General features: G+C 41.9%; 2 protein-coding genes and 1 long non-coding RNA gene across 4 annotated transcripts; all 3 read left to right on the forward strand.

The window, feature by feature from the left end:
• The first annotated feature begins 1,632 nt into the window (after window positions 1–1,632).
• Window positions 1,633–3,862, forward strand: LOC134022858 (uncharacterized). Its single transcript, XR_009930700.1, has 2 exons — window positions 1,633–1,730; window positions 3,498–3,862. It is a non-coding gene; the product is annotated as an uncharacterized LOC134022858 (long non-coding RNA).
• A 2,988-nt stretch (window positions 3,863–6,850) lies between these two features.
• On the forward strand, window positions 6,851–10,134 carry pex13 (peroxisomal biogenesis factor 13). Its single transcript, XM_062463463.1, has 4 exons — window positions 6,851–7,163; window positions 7,730–8,439; window positions 8,656–8,778; window positions 9,024–10,134. Exons 1-4 carry the CDS (start codon window positions 7,090–7,092, stop codon window positions 9,413–9,415), a joined length of 1,299 nt encoding a protein of 432 aa, XP_062319447.1. The 5' UTR covers window positions 6,851–7,089; the 3' UTR covers window positions 9,416–10,134.
• Window positions 10,135–10,750: 616 nt separating this feature from the next.
• On the forward strand, window positions 10,751–19,184 carry sanbr (SANT and BTB domain regulator of CSR). Of its 2 annotated transcripts, XM_062463464.1 has the most exons (21): window positions 10,753–11,054; window positions 11,600–11,748; window positions 12,382–12,568; window positions 12,809–12,902; window positions 13,225–13,457; window positions 13,683–13,741; window positions 14,568–14,728; window positions 14,849–14,935; window positions 15,028–15,138; window positions 15,243–15,366; window positions 15,461–15,613; window positions 15,775–15,923; window positions 16,021–16,117; window positions 16,286–16,318; window positions 16,433–16,532; window positions 16,729–16,817; window positions 17,510–17,538; window positions 17,679–17,752; window positions 17,847–17,935; window positions 18,174–18,265; window positions 18,435–19,184. In XM_062463464.1, exons 2-21 carry the CDS (start codon window positions 11,602–11,604, stop codon window positions 18,469–18,471), a joined length of 2,145 nt encoding a protein of 714 aa, XP_062319448.1. In that variant the 5' UTR covers window positions 10,753–11,054; window positions 11,600–11,601; the 3' UTR covers window positions 18,472–19,184. The 2 variants fall into 2 exon arrangements, with proteins under 2 accessions (XP_062319449.1, XP_062319448.1); XM_062463465.1 differs by lacking the exons at window positions 17,847–17,935; window positions 18,174–18,265; window positions 18,435–19,184 and having other exon boundaries at window positions 10,751–11,054; window positions 17,620–17,691.
• Window positions 19,185–19,571: the final 387 nt, after the last annotated feature.

The raw sequence follows: 19,571 nt of genomic DNA on the forward strand, positions 1-19,571 counted from the left end.
TAATTGACAAGGTTTTTCATATGAAAATAATGAATTATTATTAACAACTATATTTACTCAGAGTATCGAAATGCAAATGTAGGCTACCTATATTGACTTCAGTTATTACAATTAATGATGTACGCCACTAGGAGGCGCTGATAACAACACAACGATGTGCATTAGAGACGAGAGTCTACAACGGTGGCTCATGTGCACGCTTAAATTCAGTTACTCTGAGTAAAATAATTTGTTACTAATTCATTACGTGTGTACAAGTCTGCTTTACATTACAGTCACACCATTACACTATATGCAATATAATGTTTAAATCGACTACTTTGTATGGTGAGCTTGTAGTGAGACATCAAAAGTATGGTTTGGAGTCTGTTAGCACGAACAGTTTAACTTATTTTTTTAAATAAAAGTTTATAGCCTGTTCTCCTATTCTAAAATGGCCGCGGGGCAGTTACACGACAGTAAACAAAAGCTGCAAGACACCCAATGCAACTGCCACGACACACTTGCATACCACTATCAACAGAACAGTAACTGTCATGTACCAGTGGAGGCGCTGTAACGTACCACTAGCTACTGTCATGTACCAGCGAAGGCACTGGCATGTACCACTAGCTACTGTCACGTACCACTAGCTCCACTGGCACGTACCACTAGGTGCCAGTAGAGGCACTGGCATGTACCACTAGCTACTGTCACGTACCAGTGGAGGCACTGGCACGTACCACTAGCCACTGTCACGTGCCAGTGGAGGCACTGGCATGTACCACTAGCTACTGTCATGTACCACTCGCTCCACTGTCACGTACCACTCGCTACAGTACAGTACAGTTTCGGTTCTAACCGCTACTGGGATGATGGAAGGTCAAGGTCATGTGATCTGCTACTATGACTCCACACATAGAGAGGGAGAGGAGGAAGGCGGCTGATTAGCCTGGAGTTATGGCTAATTGGCTGTGAAACTTTGTGACTGGCAACAGCATAGGGTAAACTGTGAACGTTACAGGGACAAGTGAGATCACTTTCTGTTAACGTGACAGAAAGGGTTATCCTGGGTCTTTCTGTTGCATGGAACATGTATGTATACCTCTCCTTCACAGAGGAGTGAAATGGAACCTTTCATGGTTTGAAGTTGTATCCATCCTCATTTAAGAAAAAGAAAAAAAAGATCAACTTGAGCATCCTTTTTTGAGGCTGAAGATTCAATTGTAAAAGGGGTCATTGTTCTCCCTAGTGGCATTTGTCACATATTTTCCCAGTTGTTTACAAAAGTGCTTGGGACTCTTTTTGGCATGCATATGTCATAGTATCCTTAAACACCTTACATGTAAGTCATTTGGGGAAATGAGGGGATTAAGGGATTGCCTAGTTCAAAGTGAGAATGAACGCTTCTTGGAAGTCCTGTGGATTGTTGCATTATGAAGGAAACCCATTGGTCACCACTATTACCGTTTCTGTTGGTCAAACACTGTTGCAACACTGGCAATAATGTGTTTAACCACGGCACTTTCAAAATCACTAAGCTTGTCGAAATTCTTTTAGTTTCTGTCTTGTTCATTTCTTAGATTTAGTAAATGCTAAACCGCACAAAATACATTTCTTCATCTGTAATTATTATCAATGTCTTTTTTATGTAGGTATAACTGCTTCTATCTGACAGTTCAAGAACACAGTCCTCTTAGGGACAAGTCACTTACACTCCCAACAATACAAAGTAAGGTGTGCGTACTCGTGTAAGTTTACTATCATCAAAGGAGCAATTGAACCCTAAAATGGAGAACTGTTTACGCTATGTTATGTTATTGGCAAACATTTCTTACGTTGTTGGGCTGCACATCAAGGAACACAAATAAATAATGAGGAACCTTTATTTTATCTGCTACCGGTAACACTTTCTTCTGCTTTATTATTGGGTGTGCTTTGCCTTCGGCAAGGGCACAACCTTTGTTCTCTCACATATATATTATTATTATTTTTATTTTTATTATTCTTTTTGCCCCCCTAAAACTCAGTCAATATTTGGCCTACATAGACAACCTAGGTGTCAAAAGTTTCGTCTTGGTAGCGATTGAGTTGCTTCTATTGGGATTTACGTTCCGTTGCATGGTTTAGGCTCAAGTTAAGTTTTTGTGGCGAAAAGTGAAGCTAACGGTGGCTAATTTGCTAGCCACAGTCACTGACGTTACTAACGTCACTACGCCACTAACGTCACGAAAACACGCGTGACTACCTGTAGCAGAACATTCGTTTCGCATCTGTTAACTTGGGGGATAGCTAGGCTAACTATAGCTTTACTGCAAGGCAGCTGCAGAAACGCCACAAGCAAAGAGGCCAGGATGATAACTATTTACTCATTTTACTTTGTGATGTGAAACACCACAAAGTAGAATTTACCGGGGCAGCTTCTCCACACAGGGCTATATCGCATTTTGCATTGTTACTGACAATGATCGCTACCAGTGAGCTTTTTATGAATGAGCGATTTTCCACTAAATAAATGTCAAGCTTATTTACGTTTTTGGGGGCATATTTTCAGTTAGCAGATGGTACTGTTTGAATCGCGATTCCATCTTCTACTGCCGGTAAAGTCGTTGAATAATCTTCAAAGGGGGTTCTTTATTAATGAATGAATGCAATATGAGTAGGCTAAATGTCTGAAAATATCACGAGAAGGGAAAACTTAAAAGGACGTTTAAGTCATAGAGATTAGGTCAATTTTTACACCGGTCTGCCAAATTTATTCGTTTTGATTCAGCTATGAGGCTGCCTCTTGCAGGGGAAATGAGAAGACATCATATTTAATTCTACACTTCACTCGTATTTTCAGTTGTAAATGAGCAGCACAAAAAAAATGCTGTTAAATCTATGTAATCTTTATAAATAATAAGTATGCATTTTAATATAAAATATACAGATATATCAGTTGTAAAAATGTCATTCAAAAACTGACCCCTGTGCAACCGACGCAAGCAAGCACACCCGACAATTTCCCCAGAAATTGTACCCTCTCTAGTTGGAATGTGCATTGTAAAAACATTTAGCCTCTCATTGATTGGTTTGGCTTCTGTCTGTGCTCTTAACCCCTGCTCTAACTGATTCAACTAATCAATAACTTGGAAGGAATGGCAGACATGTTTAATCTAGATTACTGCACGTGAACTGTAAATGAAAACCGAATGGATTTGAGCTGATTTAGATCAAGATCAAGATATGTGATGCAACACAAGATTTTAACTTCAATGGAAACTCAACCTGCAATGTTTACAGTATGAAAGTGCAAGGCACCACATCAGCTTTTCAGTCTTATCTAGTTTCTGTTTTCCAAATTAGCATCTTGTTACTTTTCCCCTCAGCATAATTCAGATTGTAAAATATCATGTATCTAGTTATTTTACCATTGTACACAAATACAGGATGTATGTGGAAATCAAAACCTAGAAGGGCAAAAGGTGCTTTTTTGCTCGTTACAAACTGAATGATTTGTCTTGTGTGTCTTTCAGACTACGTCATTACCAATGAAGACAGGACGTCACGTGTTTATGATATTTGTTTTCTTTATTATCAGGACAGTGTGAAATGCAGTAGAAAAACGTTGTTTCCTTCCTGTCTCTGTGTAAGTGAACCACTACCACGGAGGTGCATGGTAGGACTGAGGTACACCATACCTAGACTATATCAGCGTGCTTGTGTGCTTTTGGTTTGGGAAGATCCCCCCTGAAGGCTCAATTTACAATCAACAACCATTGAATCCCCTCAACATAGAGTCTGCAAGACAGACTTGCAGTTCAGTGTCTGCCATCCAAGATTGTCTTTTAACCTTTTGGTCCCTTTCTTGATGTCATGATGCATGAAGTTGAAAAGTGTATTTGTTGTATGAAATATGACATTGTATTGTGCAGATGCATGAGTGCATGTGAGTGTGTTTATGCATAGTATGTGTGTATGAGGGTATGTGTACAGATGGGTTTGCCTTGTGTGATATTTGTCATTTGGAAGGGTCATATAATTGGGTATAGGCAGCAAAGAGTCTTCAGCTTGTGTGTGTGTGTGTGTCTGTGTGCATGCAGTTATCAGTGTGTGCGCTTGTGTAACCTTATCCTGGAACACAGTTAGACCTGCTCTGCTGCTTACTTCCAGTAACGCTCCTCCTCCTCTGCAGTGCCCTCCCCTTTTTCTTCCTCTTTTGTCCTCTCAACCCCTTTCCCTGCTGCTGTCTGATGAATGTCAGACTGAGGTGTACAGAAACGTTTACTAAGGTTGACCTAACTCAAGTACTCACCCATTCAATTGAGTGACTTGTTCCTTTTCTTTAAATCAATAAAATCATTGCTCACTTTTCTATTTTAAAACAGCAGAGACAAGTTTAGTGTGATAACATTTAAATTGTTTTTCCTGAAGATTCTGCACTCGAGCGTCTCGTCACACACAAAAAACACATTCTCTTAATCTATAAGCAACCATTCCGTTTTTTTTCCTAAGGTATAGTCATCTACTTATTTAATTGGATATACAATATTTCTGCAAATCATTGCATCCCCCCAAAAAGCTGACATTCAACCTACTGTAATTGGTGAGGAGGACATTTACAAAAATGTTTTTCCATTGAGAAACTTCCTGCAACATAATTCATAATTATATATATTGTCACCTTGTGTGAAGCTGATATAATACCTCTTTCTAGCCTTAACTCAAATTTCACTGTAGGGGAAAACCCCTTACTCTCCACTGTAACTATTTAATTAGCTCTGTGAGTTCATACTCTGTACGGTATGTCCTTCTACATGTTATGAATAGACCATGTGGAAAACTGGTTTCAGTATGGTTTTGCATTCCCTCATTTGTTTCTTCTGTATTTGATGCAACTTTACAGTGTTAAGCTATCCTTTATGCCTTTGAGTTGTAAAATTCTGTTCATTTGGTTGAATTGTACACAATGCACACATTTCAAAACAAACTAACATATTGCACTGGTCAAATTATCTGGTCAAATATGATGAAACGATGAACGTCGATCTACAAATAAATCCACATCAGATTATAGTAACCATTGAAGACAGCTGATATTAAAGATTATTTGTAAATTAAAGTAAAATATTATGTAAATGATAATTGTATAGGCTTAACCACTCAACTACTCAACTCATGCATTTCACTTCCTTATTTGACAAGCGGGCATGCAAAACCATGTTGACATGTGTCGAGTAACAAAGACACACACGCCCCCACACACAAAAAAACAAACAAACACACAAACAGAAAGAAAGAGTACAGAGAGAAACCAGTGTATGTGAAAAGTCCTCAAAGCAGCCATGTTGCATGGCAAAATAACATAAAAGCACATAAAAGCACGGGACCATGGGAATTTCTTTAGGTATAAGGAATGTAAACGTTTTTACCCATGAAACCATATTAAAAGTAGTAACATCTCAGTGAAAAGAGGGATTAGTGTATCAGTGTTACTGAAAATAAACAGACATTTACTTTCCCTCATGGGAGGCCAGTTTAGTTACTATAATACAGAGGATACTTTTCTGACCTAACCACAACTGCATTTAGCTGAGTGTATATGAGAGTGTTCTCTGTATGTAACCCTTAAAATTATATTTTCACGATATTGTCATATCTGCTGTCTTACTGTTGCATTCTTTTAAATCTGTTCTCACTAATTTGTAGCAGGGACATGGGGCACAGGAGCAGGGACTGGAGGGGTTGCAGGTTGGGGGAGTGGGTGGATAGTGTGGCTTCACAGCTTAAATGTTACTGTGAGACCCCAAATACCATGCCAATCATCAGCAACACTACACCTCCTCCCCACACACACTTGTCATGAAAGCACAATTATTGATTCCCACGTCTCATTTGGAATCTGAAAATCTAAATGCTTGCCGTCTGCTGCGAAATCTACCTCAAACTGCATGGTGACATCAACTGCCCATACTACAATCCCACCCTCTACCAAAACACTGTAAGAGCGCGCCTTGTCTACACCCACACCCACCCACACCGTGACATCACACTGCCTCCACAACTGCATCACTCTTCACGCTACTGTACAAACGAGCTGTCCCTATGGTTAGTGCAACAGCCACTCCTCTCAGAACCCCAAGCGAATGTCACCCGCCCACACATCATCTTGCAGCGGCATGCCTCATATCTTCTTTTGAGCACTAAACAAGGGTCCTACCTATGACATACATGACCAAATGTGTCGGTGCTGCTGTAGAAACACAACGCGTCATCTCACTTTTATAAACCGATTACATGATTGATTCTCTTAACTAAATTAGCACATTTTTGATTCTGTTGAACTGAGAACAACTGTTTTTTTTGTTTCACCATTTTACAATCGCAACCCAATTCCATAAGTTGATTTCATTAAGGTTTATTTTTTAGAAAGGCAGCCTAGGTAAACTGGTTGCTGATCACCCCACTTAAAGGCCGGTATGCCGCCTGTATCCTACTACATTTTCAACACAGTGAAGTGTTGCATTTTCTGCAATACAAACGAGATAAACCAATGTTTTCGAATTTAACCTGGGGGCCTTACAACTCTTATTCCATTCCTGCCATAGTAAATTCCTTGTCTACAATAGTAAATTCCTTGTTTGTGCAATTACTTGGCCAATAAAGCTTAGATTCTGATTCTAATTCTTTGAATATTCTTTGTTAAATTGATCTGTATTTTCTGTCGTATACTTAACGTGTGGACACCTGATATAGAGCTATATCAAATGTTTTCAGTCTTCGTCTTTTGTAGCCTACATATTCAGCCTAAATCATCAGCAAGGATCGTTTTTTTGTACCAGGTCGCCCTCTTTTGGCCAATGGAGAATGACGCCGAAAAAGACTAAGCAAATCGAAATAGAGAATGTTAACGACACCATTTCTTATTTAATCCATTATTATAAAACTTCCCTAAAAAGACAAGCAAGACAACAAATCAACAAACATTTTCAAAATACTGACTTTTTTAACAACCAATACCAATAGCCTTTTTTCTGGCTGCGTTTGGTCAGGTCTGTAACGTCAGGCACTCCTGCTACTGACTTCGGTACAGTACAGTAGTACTTCTTCGACACAAATAACATCAACATGGCATCGCAGCCTCCTCCCAAACCATGGGAAAGGCGGATTCCAGGAGCTATGGGTGCCCCAGTAAATTATCGGTAAAACAAATCTAATATGTGCAGCTAACGTTACTTCACAGTTACAAGTACTAGTGCTAGAGCTAAACTTGTTCCGAGCTAAAGTTCGTTTTATCCACTTCTTTACTGTCAATGTCGTGTGACTAGCATATACTAAAGCTAGCAATTAGCCACACACCTGATTATTTAGCTAGCTAGGATAGCTAAGTCGTTCCTTTCGCTACGTAAGGCGTTGTTTAAACTTAAGATAAGGGTATATGTTAGATTAATTATCGTCTGCTATATTGCTATCATGCTAACGTCAATCCAGCAACAAGCAACGTTACTATTAGAAGGTGAATTTATAGTAGTGACGAAGGCCTAACTACCAAGCTGCCACAGCTAGCTACCTGTCAGTTTCAGTTAGTTAGACTACATTAGTAGGCTACAGGGTTAGATTAGGTTTGGCAGTGGTGATTCTAGCTAATGCAGCAGCTAGCTGCAGACAGACAAATTTGATGTAGGCTATTTCACGCACACAATTGACTTTTCCCACACCAATCACCCATAACACTTATTTACCAGTCACCTCTCTTGCTAATTACCAGGTCAGCAGAATTTGGTCCAGCTGGTCCTTCCACCTTATCAGGACCACCGGTTCTGACCCGTATGACTCCACCACTCCCCCCTCGCCCCGTCCAGCAATCCTACCGTCCTGCCTTCAACTCCATCCCGTCTTCCTACAGTCCCTATGGAAGCTCCATGTACCCGGGATACAGCCCTTACAGCTACAGCGGTGGCTATGGCCTTGGCGGCTACAACCGCTTGCCCCCGTCCGAGGACGTGGCTCCCAGCCGCTTTGTGCAGCAGGCTGAGGAAAGCAGCCGCGGGGCCTTCCAGTCCATCCAGAGCATCGTCCAGGCCTTTTCCTCCGTGAGCATGATGCTGGACGCCACCTTCTCCGCCGTCTATAACAGTTTCCGGGCGGTGTTGGACGTAGCCAACCACTTCACACGACTTCGGGTGCACTTCACCCGTGTCTTCTCTGCGTTTGCACTGGTACGCACTTTGAGATACCTCTACCGACGCATGCAGAGGCTCCTCGGGCTGAGGCAGGATGCTGAAGTTGAGGACTTGTGGGCAGACAGTGCAGGAGATGTGTTGGCGACCACTGCTGCGAGAGGGGTTGGAGCCGGAGTAGATGACCCCAGAGGCACGGTCAAATCCTGGCCCATCTTCCTGTTTCTGGCGGTCGTCCTCGGTGGACCGTATTTGATCTGGAAGCTGCTGAGCTCCACCCAGGAGACTGAAGACACTGGTGAGCCCACATGCCCTTTTAGCTTTTATGTATGGATTTGGGATGTGGGAGCATGGTTACACAATATGTTAGATTCACGGTATATTGCACAGCGGTCATGAACACTGTTCCTTGAATAGGAGTAAGGCATACTTGAGTACTAGATAAGGAGTCAATAGGTCAATATCTAACTACGAAAATGATTAATCAGGTGACTGCTTTTATCCTTCCATGCAGCTATCAACTGGGCCAGTGGGGAGGATGACCATGTGGTGGCCAAGGCTGAGTACGACTTCACAGCCGCGTCTGAGGAGGAGGTCTCTATGCAGGCTGGAGATATGCTCAACCTTGCCCCAAAAGGTGAGACTACCATCCAACTAGCACTTAACAACTTTCTGTCAAGGCCTGGGACAGTACACACTGACCTGTCCTTTATTGCCATATTTGTGTTATTTGTCCATGTGGAAAAATTGAAAGCAGGATTCCACTATAGGGTAGTCAGATCTGATATCTGGCTTATCTGAATTCTACACTATCAGTGTGGTACGTACAAAAGAATGAAAGTAAAATGAATCAGAGTTTGTGTTCTTCTGTCCTGTTTGCAGAGCTACAGCCCAGGGTACGTGGCTGGCTGCTGGCCAGCGTGGATGGCCAGACCACAGGCCTCGTCCCAGCCAACTATGTAAAGGTTCTTGGTAAGAGGAGAGGGCGTAAGCACGCTGAACAAGATAGGCTGACCCAGGCTCAGCAAAGCAACCCAGAGGGCCTCAACCTGCTTCAAAACCATCAACCTGCTCTGGCAACTTGCCCAGGGCCAACTTCGGTCCCAAGCTTCACCCCAGTTGTATACCCCGGCTCAGCCAGCACCCAGGGTAGCTCACAGGAGCTGCTGGAGTCAGTGTACAGAGAAACAGAAATACCCCTCAACACAGGAGCACCTTACTCTAGTATAGCCTCAAGCACTGTGCTGACCATACCAGAGAGAATTGACCTGTGATAACGTAAGTGTCTGTGTGTTTGTTTAGGTTCTACAAAAAGTGAAGTCAGATGCTCAAATATCAATTTTTGTCCAATGATTGTAATCTCAATAAGATTCAACGTTTGAAGTGTCTCTTAGCACAGTTAAACTGTGTAATTACAGGTTATTTTCAGAATTCATGAATATGTTTCAATAGGTTGATGCTGATACTGGGGTTCATCATATTGGACACCTGAAAACCGTTCTGCTTTCTGTTGATTTGTGGTTGATGAATTCTCATTAAGGCTTAAACGTAGCAGTCTGGGTTCCACGTTCACAATTTAGGCTTGGTAATGTGATACACGTTCTAATCATGTGATATATTTAATTCTCAGAAATTAGTTTTACAAAATGTTCATTGATAGACCACCAGTGCACCTTTCTCTATGTTAGCAGTTTCTCAACCAGCCAAAATGGTCCTGAGAATAACTTTTATGCCTTTGTTGGATGTGTTGTTGCAGCCACTTCAATAAATTACAAAGTTTCAAATCAGACACAGACATTTTACCCTGTTCCAATCATGAATTGGTTCTTAGAGATAGCTAGGCTAATGTTATGTTCAAATGTTGGTAAAATTGTATGTGTAGCCAATGGTTACATGTTTAGAAGGATGGTGTGGATGGAAAAATGTGTATGATGTTGGATCATTTTCAGAATCAAGCCCTGTTTGAGCCTGTAATTAAAACTTTGTAATTAAGTTGTATTAGTATATTTGTTTTTTGTTGTTGCATGATAGTAAAGAAAGCCCAGTCATTTTGATTATGATCATTCACATTGCATTCACCCCCTGCTGTCTAATAAGGGTGTAATATGTAAATACTCTGTATTGTAAAAACGTATATTTTCAAAACGTGATTTAGGCTCCCATTTATTTCAGACGAGGTTGTATTTTTTTTAAAATTCGTAACATAACTACTGGCAGGGCTAAAGTAAACAGGACGTCTGAATTAGCTAGCCTACTACTAGCTACTGTACTGGTACAGTACTGTAGTACAGTAGCTCTAGCTAGAATTCGATCACAAGGCTGAAACTTCGCAAAACGTAACTTTTCCCTCGAAAAAAAAAATATATATATATTAAGCATACTTTAAACTAATTCTTCTGTTATACCTATATTGAACCTAGAGAGTTTCAACCAAAGATAATAAACACGTATTAACATTTTCCTCGGAGAAACATTCTTTCTTGTCTACTTACTAGTAGCTAACCGTTTAAGATAATAATCAACCTCTAGTCTACGGTGCGCCCTGGTTACTAAGCAACCAGGACGCTACGGAGCACCTGCTGCACTGCGGCACTGGGATGAGAACACATTTGCGGCACCGGAAGAAGAAAAAAATCAGCTGTGCAAAAATGTTTTTGGTGATGATGGGGACTTCGAAATAGTAATTGTATGGAGTTCCCACACTTCATGCAGTGCTGCTTAGCAACATATTTTACCTGACTACCAAATATTTTACTCTTAGTAGCAAACTATTTGGTGGCTAGCTAAGAATAACACAATTCTGAGCTTTACAATTAGTGCTAGTCTAGCTGCCTTGTTATGCTAGTAGCTGACAAAGCTAGAACTACGTTATTCTCTGCGATCGTACAGCCAAAGCAAAGCCTGCAAATAAGAGTAAGTAATTAGCTAGCTAGCTTGTCAACAGATATGGTAACTACATCCCAGAAGGATCAAATTAACCAAGTCACTTTGCCATTTAGCATTGCCAAGGCACTAGTCTAGATTATCTAGCTAGTAGATATAGAAAGACTATTGCCAATAATATGCTCTGGACCACACTGATAATATTATGTCAGCTAGCCAAAGCAGGCATTTGTCAGCACCAGCGAGTATCTTTGCAGAGAAAATCCGTTGTAGTAAGATGGCTTGCTATGTACTGTATGTGCATTTGTTGCCTTTGTTGTGGCTAGTCTAACAGTCAGGATATGTATCGTTCTGTTCGACTGTCAGTTCAGATTATTTTATTTAGCAGGGACGAATCGGATTGGCCACTGTTTGGAACTAGGACACCAGTGCAGGTATGAGTCTTTTACCAGAAATATGATTTTTTAAAATTTTTATTCTGACCAAAGAACCCCAAATGATATTATAAGATTGAGTTAATGTATTGTAAGTATTTTACATCTACAATGTTTGGGGTTGTTTTAACTACCCTGCAGACATGAGTCGCTTCTGCTCCAACAACAACTTTCCATATGACAACAACATCCTAGTTTTGGACATGGTGCTGGGTTCTCTCTGGGGAGTGCCACAGCCTATCAACTGGGATAATGTGGCCAAACTTGTCCCTGGCTTCACTCCAAAAGAGGTATGTCCAACCATGAGAACAGTGCATGTTAGATATATTATGAATCATTGTACTGACCAGTGACATGATTTAGACTACTCAATAGATGTGGCTATATCAACAATTCTGGATATTGTAGCAATCATAGCTAGGGTGATCGTTAAAGCTACATGCATATGTAGCTACATACATTTGAAATGGATATTTAAAATGACTATATAAAAAATGTAGATATTTATTTAATCATGTATTAGTTTTTTCATTTAGCAGATGCTTTTATTGAAAGTGACATACAGTACAGGTGGTGATTGGAACCTGTGACCTTGATCTGCAGTCAGAAGATCTACCCCTGAGCTATACCTTTCTGATTCTGATGCTTAGCTAGTAATGTAAAATATGTAGTTATATAACACTAGTTCAGTGCGAGAGCCAGACCAAAGAGATAAATAGATCACATCTCTATATTGTTTTCTAATAAACATTGAGAACTTATTTACTTTTAAAACATTTAGTCCTTGTACTGTACAGTGTGTTGTGTGTTCTTGGTATCACAGTCATTGCTTGGGTCTTAGTTGGGATAATGCAGCATGTAAAAACAAAATGAGGCAGACAGTGAGTTAAGAGTTTTGTTATGGACTTTATTGCTACCCACAGTGTGCAAGAAGATTTGAGGAACTAAAGAATACAGGGGAATTCCCCCATGCAGATGACCAATGCAATGGGCTGACAGCAGGAGGCTCCTCCCCTTCAGACACCCTTCCCACATACATTAAGTCCTCCCTATCGGATACAGAAGAAGTTGAGGAGACTGGCACCAATCAAAGTACTGGCCTAGTAACAGGTGAAGCTGATGGGTTCATACGCTTTTAAAGCAATTCCCAAACCATACTACAGCTCTTGGCCGCGTTTCCCAGATTCGTTAAGAAGCTCTTAACGCTAAGAGCTTCTTAGGAGCGTTCTAAGAGCGTTTTGAGCTTCTTAACGAATCTGGGAAACGGGGCCCTTGTCTTGGACCTAAAGACTTGAAGGACTACACCCTTCAAATCTTCTTGTGCCTCGGGTGGTTGATTTGTATCTTCAGGTTTGAAAGTGATCTCCTCAGGAAGGAGTGTGGCCGTGGAGAAAGCGAGGCGGGCCTCAGGTGAGGAAGAGGAGTTACCCCAGGAGGAGCGAGGGTGAGTGGAACACAGAAGGTTTACCTTAATGTATCGCAAATTATTCACACAGACAACTCCTGAGTTATCAAGATGAACTGAAGTCAGATCTGTCTAGGAAATACCACTGTTGAGGAGGTAGAAGTTTGCAAATCAGCCTGTATTCCAAATTTTTTTTTTATCAGAGTTTGTGGTGATTCTTTTTATTTCACGTGACGTTCAAGTTTTTACTTTGACAGCCAGCCACTCTCCAATACAGGTGTTTCCCCTACACTATACATACTAAGATGGCTTGTCTGTGTGTGTATTTTTGCATTTGTATCTGTCTCTCCCCCTCGCACAGACCCAACATGGTAATCCATGTGTGTGATGAGGCCAAAAATCTGAAGCAGGACTTTGTGTGTCCCCGAGACCTTCTGGTGAACGAGATGCGCTACTTTGCCGAGTACCTGTCAGTGGACGCCCAGCGCTGGGAGGAGGTGGACATCTCGGTGCACTGTGACGTACAGATCTTCGACTGGCTCATGAACTACGTGAAGAGGTCAGCCGACTGCAACAAAGAGAAACCCAGACTTGGTAATGAAACGCAAACTATGGCGACCAACGATTGTGACTTCATGTCTAAATATATTCACCTCACATTTGTGGATGCCATCAATGGCCTTACTGTGTGTGAATCAGTCAGTGGCTCTTTGATTTGGTCATTCAAGTTGTTGGTGGTGTGTTTTTGTTTAGTCTCTGCCAGTGTGTTATGTGGTTGGTTAGTCGTTTGGTTGGTTATGTGGTGTTTGTTGGTTACAGAGCCCAGCAATGTGATCTCAATCCTGATCTCCTCCGAATTCTTGAAGATGGACACGTTAGTAAGTGTTGTGATGTGAGCTTGTTGGCTATGCAGTGAATGTAAAGTGATTCAGAGTTTTTTTCCTGGTGCAGTGCATAGTGTAAACAGATCTGTGACTACTTTTTTATTGTTGCATCAAACTAAGAAATGTCAAATTGTCTAGCACTGTTGTAGTAGAAAACAAGGGTGTTTTGAACTGTAATCTGTCTATGTTGCATGGTTTGCATGAGTGGTGTTGTTTTGTATATACTGAACACATTTCTTTCTCATTTAAACTGGGATAGGAAGAACTGTTAAATTGTGTGGCCAGTAAACTCACATGGCCATGCAAAGACATTACTCTATATCGGTCCATAGTGGTTCATACAAAAGGGAACTAGAATTAGAATGAACCCTTGTGTTATCTTCGGGTCATTCTGACCCATCAGTCATTGTGACCCACCGTCGTATTGCGACAACTTTACCGCATACAAAAACAAAGTGAAATATTTTCTTTTAACCGTTGGGCTGTCTCAGACCCCCCACATTGCGAAAGTTAAAAGAAAATTATTTGTATTTGTTTTTGTATTGGGTAAAATTGGGTAAACACAACAATGGTTCGTTATGAACCTTTGGGTCATGTGACCCGAAGGCAGCACAAGGGTTAAGTCATTTTGCCTGAATTGCACCATGTTATTCTACTGCTGCAAATGTAATTTGACCTCAAAATTGGTGATCTAATATCCAGTCCAGTTCAGCATCTTTTCTAGAGTGGTTTTTACATACTTCGTAAACCATGCCAACTGCAAGATGAAACCTACCAATGACCACACTTCAGTGAGTGATGCCTTGCCCATCATTCTCAGGTGGAGGAATGCATACAGTATTGCCACAAGCACATGACCGCCATCGTGGCCACGCCCTGTAACATGAACTGCATCAACAGCAATCTCGCGGCACGCATCGCTGACCTCTTTGACCACAACGAGGCGGACGAAATCAAAGACAAAAAAGACAAATTCAAAAGGTAAGTCAGAGCAATTTTTTTTCCCCGTGACAGAATTTGTGCATTCTGATCTGAACAAAACCCCCAAAACAATAATGCTTAGTTAAAATAACAAGAATCATTTCCCCCTAACCCCACCAGCAAACTGTTTCAGAAGAAAATTGAGCGTCTTTTCGAGGTCAACTACAAGAACAAAGATTCCCCGGGGAATGCAGCAACTCTGTACAGGCAAGAAAGCCCCCGTTTGTGTGATGGTGGTGGTGGGGGGTTTGCACTCGATACAAGTGTTTCATTCACCTTAACTGCATTTCCTTCCTCAGGTGTGGTCTGTGCCTGAAGCTGCTGACCAAAGACACAGAGCGACGGGTCCCTTGCATCCCAGGGAAAATCAACGTCGACCTGCTCGGAAACATTGCATACACTCACACCAGGTTGGGACATGGGTTCCACTTGGACGCCTTCTAGAAAATCCTTCATCGAGAGTCAATTAAAAACTGTATGCGTTTGAAATGTGCGTGTGTGTGTGTGTGTCTAGGCAGAAGAGCTGGGAGGTGCATGAGTATGCGAGTGGTTTATATGAAGAGCTGAAGTCCTGGGTGTTGGTCTACTGGAGGATCTGGGGCACTGTAAACCATTTAACCTGCTCCTGTTGCCAACAGGTACGCGTGCGTGCGTGTATTCATTATTCAAATTGCTCATGCACTTGGACCCGTTATTACAGTGGTGTGTGTTTGTGTGTCTGTGTCTGTGCAGGCCTTTGTGTGTGCTGAGCTGTCCCACTGCAGGTACCATCCTGAGAGTGTCGTGTACTCAAGTAGGGGCTCGGAGCAAGGCTGGCATGGGACTGGTATGTACCCCTGCTGCAACCAGAGAGTGCTTCGCTTTGATCCCACCGGTATGCCCAAGGTAGACACACACACACTCACACAAATACACTCCCTCACACACTTACACACACATACTCGCTTCAACTCTGCCTCTGTAGTTCAGAATACAGCATTAAAATGCAATACATACAAATCGAGCGGTTCGGGGTAACGTGTGTGTGTTTGTGTGCATGCGCACAGGGCTGTCAGATGAGGGACCATATCGTGAGTGCGTCCGACAATGGAGACTGTGGAGACCAGCAGTCTGACTCTGAACAGACGAGACTGCTGAATGACCTGCTACTGCATCGAGACGCAGTGTGTGTGCTACACACACAACCACCGGAAGGGTAGGAAACACCACCGGTTTTCAGTCAATTGTTGGAACAAAAAAAATGTTTTATGTTGTTTTTCAATCATATTTGTGTGTGTGTGTGTGTGTGTCAGGCATGTGGAGTCCCCCACCAGTGCAGAGCGGGTGCTGGACTGTGATATCCTGCTGGAGCCAGGGCTTCTGGGACCTCTGAGAGGAGAGTGTAGTGCCGTAAGTCTCTCTCTCTCTGTGACTCTGTCTCTCTCTCTCTGTATCTCTCTCCATAACTTTCCATTTTAAGATCAGTAAAATACAAATCTGTGGGGTGCTTAATGTCACAGTTATCTCCGGTTTTGAACATTAACCTAACCTCTTTTCAATCCCTTTTTTTATTTGTAGTTTTCACTGTTGAAGAACTGGAGTCTGCAACTGGTAGGCTTTTTATGTGTTTACTAAAAGGTTCAAGTCAGACCTGTGAGGTTAGCACAGGCTAACTAACTGATTCCCCTTGTTTGAAACTCAAATCCGACCGTTGACATTTGGCAGAGACAGCAGTCCCTGTTTTCAGAGGACGAGGAGTACACCACAGGGTCAGAGGTCACTGAGGACGAGGTCGGGGATGAGGAAGAGGTGTCAAAGAAACAAGGTGTGGTACACCAGCCATGGGGCCTTTTAATCTGTGTGAATTGGATCCTGAAACTTAGGGGGGCAGTTAACTTATATTTTATGATGTGCTTTTGTTCCTAGTTCCTACTGTACTGTATGTAGTTACACAAAGCTGATCCAGTGCTTCTGATGGGGTCATTTTGGAGTGTTGATGTCTGATGGATGTATATTTCCAGCTGCTAAGAAGGCAAAGAAGTCCAGCAAACCTATGAAAAGGCAGATGTCTTCACCCAATTTTCAACGTAAAGAGAAAGCAGCTGAGAAAGTGAGTTTGAAGTGTTACTTTATGTACAATAAGTGTAGTTGGATAGGAACTTAATGTCAGTATTTCGGTTATAAAATACTTAGCCTTATTGTTTGGTTTAATATAAGAATATGTGTACATTATTACAGGGGATAGGTTTATAAGAACATTGATTTATACAAATTATAGAACCTTATTTGATCTATGAATAGCATCTCAGTAGCAGCTTTAGCAGAGAATATAGTTTCTTGATACACATTACTATTGTTCTTGGTGTATTAATTCTGAAAGAAAAAAAATAAGTAAAGCAAAAATGCTTTAAGATATCATGAAGTGAAAAGACGAAACAAAGGTTTTCTCAACATTGCCCTTTAATAATGCCGTTCAAATACAAAAAATTAATAGGCAATATTAAAAAAAAATCTTTGTTTTTTACATTTTAGTCATTTAGCAGACGCTTTTATCCAGAGCGACTTACAGTAAGTACAGGCACATTCCCCCAAGGCAAGTAGGGTGAAGTGCCTTGCCCAAGGACACAACATCATTTTGCACGTCCAGGAATCAAACCTTCAACCTTCTGATTACTAGCCCGATTCCCTAACCGCTCAGTCACCTGACTGACATAGAGAAAATATTGGGTGCCTTACTGCCTTGAGACTTTTGCACAGTACTTCATTTTATCACCGGTCCAAATTAAATTTTTACGTTTACAGAACCCCTCACGGGACAGCACCCCTTTCACGTGAGTTTAACTTTGTTCTAAAAAACATTATTTTCAGTTGCGCTTCATAGTTGACGATACAGAATGCTATTTGTGCATTAGTTAGTTCAAAGAATGAATCAGCGCCGGGTGATGAGGGAGCTTGTGGATGTGTCTTCCAGAGTGAGTGCTCAGAAGAGTAAATGGGACAGTGCTCGCTCCATGCGCTACAACCAAGACGCCCAGAGAGAGGAAGGTAACATGGCCACCAGTTACTGACAGGAGGTGGGGGTTTTTCCTAGTAGAAACCATGTTTACTGTACATAATCTCCCCTCTTCCTGTACCCCAGACCAGCGGCGAATGGTGGAGATTATTGGACACCTGACTAAGATGAGGTTTGGGGACCAGGAGCAGAGCAAGGCCAAGGACACAAAGGAGGTACACTCCTGTAGAGCAGTAGACCTACAGTATCAATACACTTCCTGTGGGACGTCTCTGGTTGTGGTCAAGTTTATTTGATGATGTTAGTATTAGCCTAAATAAGCCTAAAACCCTGTGATTACAACTGTCTGTGAGAACTGTGGTCAGGGGTTTAGTTGGGTTTGTCATGTGGTCATGTTGGCAGTGTGTGTATTGTATGTGGTTGTGTAACGTGTGGTTGTGGTTGTTATTGTAGCACGCCGGGGGAATATATTCTCGTCTGGAGGCCCAGTTCAGGAGCTCCTCCCAGACCGGCAGTCGACAGAGTGGATCGGACAAAACCCTCAGGTACCATGTGTACTTCTGTAGACACGCGCACACAAACACACACACTTGTCCCCATACACCGTGAGAGTGCAAGGCTACAAAGTATCTTCGTATTCTCTCTCTCTTTCTGCGTCTTACATTATCCTCTCGTTCTGTTCTTCCCCCCCCTCACATTCATGGAATCTTGTAGAACAAAGGCCCGCTTTGCTCAGGTGCGGCCCACATAGACGGAAGGACACCCATGGAAAGGAAGAGGAGGAGAAAGATGGGCAGATCCTCACCCTGAAAATGAAGCGTAAGATCCCCCAAAATCGTGATCCTAGAAAGAGCCCCTCCTTCCTAACTCGCTCCACTCTGCCCTCGTTAAGAACGGCTCCTGCTTGGGTCCCACTTCAGTGCTAGTGGTTTAGCTTTGCCATAGGACTGCGGCCCACCTCTAGAGCAGTCCAGCCCCCATCAGCCTGATTGACCACCACTAGGAGACCGCCTGTCACCACGTTTCCTCTCGCTTGTCAAACTGTATGCCAATGCAATACATCAGCGGTCTCAAACCCTGCTCCTAGGTAGGCACAGAGTGTACAGGCTTTTATTCCTGCCCCGCACCAACACCCCTTCGTGTCAATCTACATTCAATTAGTAACAGTCTAATTTCACTTGTAGTCAACTTATGTTTGTGATGGACTAAACCTAAGTACTGTCTGCTGTAGGTGTATTTGGACCAGGGTTGGTGACCTCCTGAACAAAGTTCATCCTGCTCAACCTGCGTAGACTAACCTTAGAATCTTCCATAGATAAAAAAGTAGGTGGTTGCCACTAGACATATGGTCAATAGAATTCTTGTTGCTATTTCTGTGTACCAAATGGATAAACCATAACACTCTGGGACCAAGATAACATGAATGAACTGTGACTGCTCCAAAATAAAATGACAAATAGCAACTATTGGATGTTACTGTGACCTATTCTTGTACTGTATGCAAGCCAGGTATAGGTGAGATTGTGTACACATGGCTGAGTGCTTTCCTGTAACTGTAAATGGCGTTGTTATTGGTAAGCTTGTTTGGGAGACTCAGGCTCTGTGCAGTTCAGTTCTTCTCCTTTAGGTGTCACCAACCACACTTAGAAGTTTAACTTTGCCTCAGTGGCACCAAAATTAGCCTCAGATAGTGAAGTTGTATCTGTAGTTGCATTTTCATGGTGTCAGGCATTTTGATTTTACTTAAAACTATTTAACTATTTCCATTCCTATATGGCTTCTTAAGGCGGATTAAGCCAATTTCCTAGGTAAAAAAAAAAGAATTGTTATGCTCATCACTTGATAATTAAT

Source organism: Osmerus eperlanus, chromosome 6 (genome assembly GCF_963692335.1).
Source record: "Osmerus eperlanus chromosome 6, fOsmEpe2.1, whole genome shotgun sequence".
NCBI lineage: Eukaryota > Metazoa > Chordata > Actinopteri > Osmeriformes > Osmeridae > Osmerus > Osmerus eperlanus.

Excerpts from the sequence above, each read along its gene's own strand:
- sanbr (XM_062463464.1), top strand. The coding sequence starts at position 11,602 with ATGAGTCGCTTCTGCTCCAACAACAACTTTCCATATGACAACAACATC. Across the intron at positions 13,458-13,682 it reads CAAAGAGAAACCCAGACTTG|AGCCCAGCAATGTGATCTCA; the intron begins GTAATGAAACGC and ends TGTTGGTTACAG. Across the intron at positions 15,367-15,460 it reads CCTGCTCCTGTTGCCAACAG|GCCTTTGTGTGTGCTGAGCT; the intron begins GTACGCGTGCGT and ends GTGTCTGTGCAG.
- pex13 (XM_062463463.1), top strand. The coding sequence starts at position 7,090 with ATGGCATCGCAGCCTCCTCCCAAACCATGGGAAAGGCGGATTCCAGGA. Across the intron at positions 7,164-7,729 it reads GGTGCCCCAGTAAATTATCG|GTCAGCAGAATTTGGTCCAG; the intron begins GTAAAACAAATC and ends GCTAATTACCAG. Across the intron at positions 8,779-9,023 it reads GCTCAACCTTGCCCCAAAAG|AGCTACAGCCCAGGGTACGT; the intron begins GTGAGACTACCA and ends TCCTGTTTGCAG.